Raw genomic sequence first — 7,529 nt, 5'->3', positions numbered from 1 at the left:
GCCCAGCTCTCCACAATCCACCCCCAAGTCTCCCCTTCCTCCTCCCCTCACGCACAGGCAGCTCCAGCTCATGCAGAGGATGGGACCCCCTGGCGTCCGGACTCCCCCATTGGCCTGCCTGCCGTGTCAATCAGGCGGACCTGAGCGTTGGCCTCTCCCCACTGGCCCTGGGGACTGTCGATCTCAGAGTTCTGGTTTCTCACCAGCCCTTCCCCTTTTTTTTGGTGCTGGGAAAGGGGCCAACCAACCCCCCACTAAGTGTCTGGGAGGGGAAACCGTCCCCTTACAGGCTCAGAAAGCCAAGCCCTGGTGCAGTGGCTCTGTGCTGACCATTGAACTGCGCTGTCCTTGCTATGAAGTGCGGCCGTTGGGTCTAGAGACCCCTAGCTCCCGGCTACAGAGCCTTGGCATGAAGGTGGCCCGAGGGAGCCGCCGGGAGATCAGCCCTGAGGGCGGTGGTGGGTGTACCCATGGCTGGGCAGGTGCCAGGGCCCAGCTGGCCCTGGGGTGAAGGATCCTCCACATCCCTCGTCCTGGCGAAGCGACTCTCTGAGCAGCGTCCGCAAGTCCCACGGCTGGGAGGGCAAAGGATCCCTGCAGCCACTATCACAGACAGGGTCACGGCACCCAGGCAGGCCACCAGCAGCCAGACATGACTGCATCTCTGCCCTGCAAGAGAGAGCCCAGAGCTTCCTGTGAACAGGGCCTGAGAGCCGGAGCGAGCTCCCCAGGCTCAGTGTGTTGCCCTCCCACCTGGGCCATCATGGCAAAGCCCAAACTCGGGGCTGCTGAGCGGCAATACCCCGCTCTGCCACTGGGGAACGACAATGGGTTAAATAACTGTGCTCAGCCACTAATCCCCTCCCCGCGTCACGCTGTGGGGCAGAGCCCTGCACCGGCTGGACAATTCCCATCCTCCTTCCCCCACTCACCAGGCCCTGCTGCCACTGTGACGTGCTGCACGGGGATCTCCCGTCCGTGTGCTGTCACCAGGAACACGGTGAGGTTGGTGCTCTGCCCCACGGGCATGACCAGCTCGCTGTGCAGCGTATAAAGGCCCTGGGCGTCCACGGACTCTATGGTACAGCTGAGCTCTGTCAGGTTTGTTCCCATCCCGTCCCTCCAAGCCACACTTGCCAGGGGGTACCCGCCCCCTGAGCTGAAGGTCAAAAGAGTGTGGCCCAGCCGAAACGAGAAGTCAAGGGTCAGATGAGGCTCACTGTAGGGTGCTGAAAGGAAAAACACTTTCCCATGTCTCTGGAGTTTTTCACCTTCAATTGCTGAACAGGGCTGGGGGGAAGAAATGTGGGGGCAATTTAGGGAGGGGTCTCAGAACTGGGCTGGATCCTGGCCTGGGTCACGAATCCAGATTGAGTCCACTCTGGAGCAGGGCTCACTGAAGGTGCCTTTAGGAGTTAACAGCTGGGACATGCAAGGCAGCCTCAGTGCAGAGAGATTCCAGCCCAGCTCTGAGGTCCCCAGCTTTGGGATTCACCCTCCCAGCACATGGGATTAACCCGGTAGACCCAGCTGCGGGATGTCACAGGTTAGCAATGAGTCCTCCCTTGCCAGTGGGGAAGGTATTTAACGACGACCATGTCAGGTTCTCTCTGGGGCTTGAACCCATGACCTGGAGATCTAACCCCCTGCACTGCAGCTGGCTAAGCGAAAGAACCAGCTGCAGTAACACAGCGATGCCAGTGTAGCTGAGACCTGGTCCATCATGAGTAATTAATAAGGGGGAGAGGCAGCTCATTCTTTGGAAGACAGGATTAGGGAGGCAAATGACTTATCAGGCAGAGAGAGGACATTGTACTATATAAGATAAGTCAAGCAGTCAGCCACATCATGTTAGCCAGACCCTTCTCGGGATGCAGCGTCCCCAGCACTAACCTCCCACTCTCAGCTCCCTGCGCTCAGCCGTCCAGCCCAGCTCCGAGGTGACATGGCAGAGATAGACGCCCTCATCCTGGATGCAGACACCCCTCAGCATCAGGGACGCGTTCCCCTGGGCCAGCCCCTCTGGATCCAGGTGGGTCCGGTTCCTATAAACCTCATCCTGTCTCGCCAGCTGGTCCTTCCCGTAATAGTGACTATGAACCACCAGGGCCTCTGCCCCCTCCTGTTCCTTCTGCCAGGTGAGAGTCACGTCCTGGAGGTTCATCCCGGGCTGAGATGGGAAGAGGCAGCTCAGGGTGACGTCCCCCCCAAAATGAGCTACAACGTCTGATTCCAACTGCACTGCACAGAGCAGAAAGCACAGGCGTTAGTGAGGTCTGGATTGAGTGTGAGAAGTGCCAGCCTCACCCAGCAGGGGGCGATGCACGGAGCTCCCAGTTACTCTGGTCCTAGCCTCTCCCATCAGGGGACGCTGTGGGGAACTGGGTGGGAGTGCTGGATGTGGGGGAGCCTTCCAGCTACTCCAGCCCCAGTCTGGCCCAGCAGGGGGCGCGATGGGGAGCAGGTCAGGACACTGGCTGTGGAGGGAGCTCCCAGTTACTCCAGCCCTGGCCTGGCCCAGCAGGGGGCGCTGTGGGGAGTGGGGCAGGGGTGTTGGCTGTAGGGGGAGCTCCCAGCCATTCCCACCCCACCAGGGGGCGCTGTGGGGAGCAAGGTTCAGGCTCTGGCTGTGGGGTTTCTGTAAGGAAAATGTGATTCCAAGGAAATTTCCCTTACCTGTTTTCATGGCCAGCATTGGGAGCCAGAAGCAGCAGCTGAGGAAGGAAATCATGGCCCAGCCTCCAGCGTCACTGCGAGCTGCCTGTCTGCTCGATAATATTCATGTGCCCTGTTGGTTAGTGGCAGAGAGAGATGTGTGGGCAGCTTACATAGAAAAATAGAAGATCAGGGTTGGAAGAGACCTCAGGAGGTCATCTAGTCCCACCCCCTGCTCAAAGCAGAACCAACCCCAACTAAATCATCCCAGTCAGGGCTTTGTCAAGCCTGACCTTAAAAACCTCTATGGATGGAGATTCCACCACCTCCCTAGGGAACCCATTGCAGTGCTTCACCACCCTCCTTATGAAATGGTGTTTCCTAATATCCAACCTAAACCGCCCCCACTGCAACTTGAGACCATTGCTCCTTGTTCTGTCATCTGCCACCACTCAGAAGAGCCAAACTCCATCCTCTTTGGAACCCCATTTCAGGTAGTTGAAGGCTGCTATCAAATCCCCCCTCACTCTTCTCTTCTGCAGACTAAACAAGCCCAGTTCCCTCAGTCTCTCCTCATAAGTCATGTGCCCCAGCCCCCTGATCATTTTTGTTGCCCTCCGCTGGACTCTCTCCAATTTGTCCACATCCCTTCTGTAGTGGGGGACCCAAAACTGGATACAATACTCCAGATGTGACCTCATCAGTGCTGAATAGAGGGTAATAATCACTTCCCTCAATCTGCTGGCAATGCTCCTACTTATACAGTCCAAAATGTCATTGGCCTTCTTGGCAACAAGAGCACACTGTTGACTCATATCCAGCTTCTCGTCCACTGTCACCTCTAGGTCCTTTTCTGCAGAACTGCTGCCTAGCCACTCGGTCCCTAGTCTGTAGCAGTGCATGGGATTCTTCTGTCCTAAATGCAGGACTCTGCACTTGTCCTTGTTGAACCTCATCAGATTTCTTTTGGCACAATCCTCTAATTTGTCTAGGGCCCTCTGTATCCTATCCCTACCCTCCAGAATATCTACCACTCCTCCCAGTTTAGTGTCATCTGCAAACTTGCTGAGGGTGCAATCTACACCATCCTCCAGATCATTAATGAAGATATTGAACAAAACCAGCCCCAGGACCAACCCTTGGGGCACTCCACTTGATACCGTCTGCCAACTAGACATGGAGCCATTGATCACTATGCACTGAGCCCGATGATCTAGCCAGCTTTCTATCCACTTTATAGTCCATTCATCCAGCCTATACTTCTTTAACTTGCTGGCAAGAATACTGTGGGTGACCATATCAAAAGCTTTGCTAAAGTCAAGGAATAACACGTCCACTGCTTTCCCCACATCCACAGAGCCAATTATCTCGTCATAGAAGGAATTAGGTTACTCAGGCATGACTTGCCCTTGAATCCATGCTGACTGTTCCTGATCACTTTCCTCTCCTCTAAGTGCTTCAGAATGGATTCCTTGAGGACCTGCTCCATGATTTTTCCAGGGACTGAGGTGAGGCTGACTGGACTGTAGTTCCCTAGATCCTCCTCCTTCCCTTTTGTAAAGATGGGCAAACGTCCAACTTGTAGTGCGTGCAAGTGAGTGTGAATGAGACACACACAGACACGACTGCCCCCTACTGCATTGTATGCAGTGTTGCACCAGGTGTGTTCACCTGTGTGGCTTCAAAGTATTCATGCCTATTAACGCCCGCTCAGTGCTGACAACCAGTGACTTGCTTTTCAGCTGGAATTCCCACCAGCTGGGATCTGGCCCATAGGTGCTGACTTTTATTTTCCCTGGTGGGTCTTCCCCCCGAGGTCCCGCCCCGCACTCTGCTCCTTCCCCTGAGGCCCCGCCCTCGCTCCCTCTGTTCCTGACCCCACTCCACCCTCCCTTTGTTTGCTCATCGCAGCCCCCTCATGCAAGTCCCCCCCCCACCGTCTGCCTGCTGCTGGCTCCTCTCCGCCCTCCCCCAGCACCTCCCGCTAGCCACTAAACAGCTGATTAGTGGCCAGCCCCGGGGCCTCACCAAACAGCTGTGGCTGGTGAGTGCTGAAGACCTCCTCATTCTTTTTCCGTGGGCGCTTGAGTCCCAGAGCACCTATGGAGTTGGAGAGTATGATCTGGCCCCACTGACAGCAACCAATGGAGCTCGGGCCGATTGACACCAGCCGGGATCTGGTGCCAGCTCTGATTCTACCCCGTGACGGGCGCTGGCCTCTCCCGTGCTGCTGCCCAGCGAGAGGGCCCTGTTTAGAGATTACAGCCTTATTTCTGAAACGTTCCCCAACACGACTACATACTTAAACTCAAAGAAAGGGCGCCAAAATACAAGTTCGCCCAGGGCACTTTTTTTCCCCTAAGGCTGGCCCTGGCCATTCGAACCCTGGAGACAGGCGGATGCTGTCTGGGACAAGCAACCTGGGCCACTGACGTACTCACCGGCACAGCCCAGCTGGATCCCGGCAGACAGAGAGCCCAGAGAGAGTCGCAGTCAGGAAATGGGGGACGGGCACAGGCAGTGTGGCCTTCTGAAGCCTGCTCTGAATATCAGTCGCTCCTTGTTGGGTTTTTAAATCGCTGAGCTAAGGGAATTCCCGGCAGCCCATTGCTATGGGGGAAGCACAGGGGTTTGCAGATGTCCCCAAACATTGCATCATGCCTGCACATGACAGAGGAGTTTCCATCAGCCCAGCTCTGTCAAGAAGGTCTGGCCTCGGGACAAATTTACTGAAACCTCTGCTGCTTCTAAGCCTCTGTAACCAATTTCCTGTAACCAGGGTGGAAGGCGAAGCAAATACAGAATCACCTGCAGTTTGCTTTAGTCCTCGACCCAGCCGCACAGGCAGCCTCTGAGGGACCTGCTGCTTCTCACCGTGGAGCTGTCAGACCCCTCAATGGATGGGGGGTTAAACGGCCTGTGACCACAGCGTATCCTGTGGTAACTGAACCCTGCTGCCAGGTGGAGTCGGCAGCAACAAGGGTCGGGTTCCATACCCAGGGGTCCCTCTTAACAACCCAGCGCAGAGCCGGCTCGAGCCCCCACCCCGGGGCGGGTTGTTCAGAAGGTGACGTTGGTCTCTCCATAGATAGTACCAGCCAGGGAGAAGCGTAATCTGGTGATTAGAGCAGCAGAGGCTGGGAGCCAGGACTCCTCGGTTCTATCCCCAGCTCTGGGAGGGGAGTGGTGTCTAGTGGTTAGAGCTGGGCAGCTGAAAGCCAGAACTCCTGGGTTCTCTTCCTGCCTTTGCCACTGGCTGTCAGAGTGACTTTGAGTCACTCAGTTCATGGCCTTTCTGCCTCCATTTTTCCATCTGTAAAATAAATTATGATGCTTGTTTATAACTGCGGCCAGGATCTCTGGGGTCCCTGGGCAGTGGGGGGCGGGGGGCTGCAGCCAGGAGCAGGCGCCGTGGCTGCAGCTGGGATCTCTGGGTAGCTGGGGACGAGAGCTGGGGCAGCAGCCAGGATCTCTCCCCCAACTCTGTTTTCCTTTCAGGGCTCATCACAGCTGACTTGCCCGTCATCACTCAGTTTGCGGGGGGACATCACCCTGAGCTGCCTCTTCCTGTGATGAAATTTCTAAGTGTCTGTCTGTATCTCAGAAGTGAATCTGGCATTAGACAAGGCTCAGGAGAATGTTTACCTAGAGCAGATTAAAGTTGATGGTCAGGTTAAAGCCCTAACTGAGGAAGGAAAGGGCACAGTCTTGGTAAGTGATAGATTGTTAGCAAGTGAAGTTTGTGAAAGTAAGCCCGAAAAAGGTAAAAAATTATTTGTTTAAAGCAGCTCGGTGTAATGAGACTCTGTCTGTGGAGAATAGCAGTTTATCTGTCGGGAGTGGCAACTTGCCTGTGAAAGAAGCTGTCTCACTTTCCAGGTATGCGTCTAGGGTAACCAGATAGCAAATGTGAAAAATCGGGACGGAGGTGGGGGGCCTAATAGGCGCCTATTTAAGACAAAGCCCCAAATATTGGGACTGTCTCTATAAAATCGGGACATCTGGTCACCCTATATGTGTCTGAAATCAGCAAGGAGTGCTGGGACAAAGGAAAGGATATCTCCCATTGTTTCTCTGTTTGAATAGCAGCATGCCTGCTGAGGAAAAGTTCCTCTCTACTTCTCTGTCTGTAAAGCAGAAAGAAGAACCCTGTCAGCCTATGATGGTTGAAAATGTATCAGTTGACCCAGAGTTGAATCTGGATACAGCTAAAGCCCAGGAAGGAAGCGGTCCTAAATTTGTGTCTGCTAGGAATAATGACATTGTAACTAAGTTGCATCCAGTTAATGTCATAAATAAATCCCAGGGACCAAGCGATTCTGGTGCTTCTGTTTTGTCTGCTGCTAGTGTGTTGCTGGGTAAAGATATGACAACCTTGTCTGATCAGGGTGATATTGTTATACCAATAAAATAAAAACCAGCAGGACCTTATTAAAGGGACAAGGCAAAATACCACATTTATTGTGAATACAGAAAGAATCGTAGTAAGCAGTTAGTTACAGCTATAACATTCCATTCAATCTCATATTTATTCACACATTCATTCACACACACACAGGTTCTGCAAGGTTGTTATCATAAAAAGAAAAGGAGTACTTGTGGCACCTTAGAGACTAACCAATTTATTTGAGCATGAGCTTTCGTGAGCTATCATAGTTACCAGCCTTAGAGTTGCTCATGCCAAGCCACTGGCCAGGTGGCCTGGACATGAGGAGGGAGCAGGGCCTTGTCAGATGCTCATCTGATGCTCCTGGAAGTTGGTTTGCAGAATCAGACCCCCAAAGTTCTCACGTTCTAGAGGCCATTTTTATAGGAATTTCTTCCTAGGCCAGTCTATGGGAATTGCTTCATCATGCTGTTGCTGAATCAATCAG

The 7,529-nt window shown here is 53.9% G+C and overlaps 1 protein-coding gene across 1 annotated transcript; it reads right to left on the bottom strand.

Annotated features, from left to right (window-relative positions):
* Window positions 1–394: 394 nt before the first annotated feature.
* On the bottom strand, window positions 395–2,686 carry LOC144279957 (CD276 antigen-like). Its single transcript, XM_077841661.1, has 4 exons — window positions 2,677–2,686; window positions 1,894–2,241; window positions 933–1,229; window positions 395–669 (listed from the first exon to the last, which is right to left on the bottom strand). Exons 1-4 carry the CDS (start codon window positions 2,684–2,686, stop codon window positions 395–397), a joined length of 930 nt encoding a protein of 309 aa, XP_077697787.1.
* Window positions 2,687–7,529: the final 4,843 nt, after the last annotated feature.

This window comes from Eretmochelys imbricata, chromosome 24 (assembly GCF_965152235.1).
Source record: "Eretmochelys imbricata isolate rEreImb1 chromosome 24, rEreImb1.hap1, whole genome shotgun sequence".
In the NCBI taxonomy this organism is placed as follows: Eukaryota; Metazoa; Chordata; order Testudines; family Cheloniidae; genus Eretmochelys; species Eretmochelys imbricata.
The sequence above is the reverse complement of the archived record's forward strand: the minus strand, read 5'-3'. Positions and strand labels throughout refer to the sequence as shown.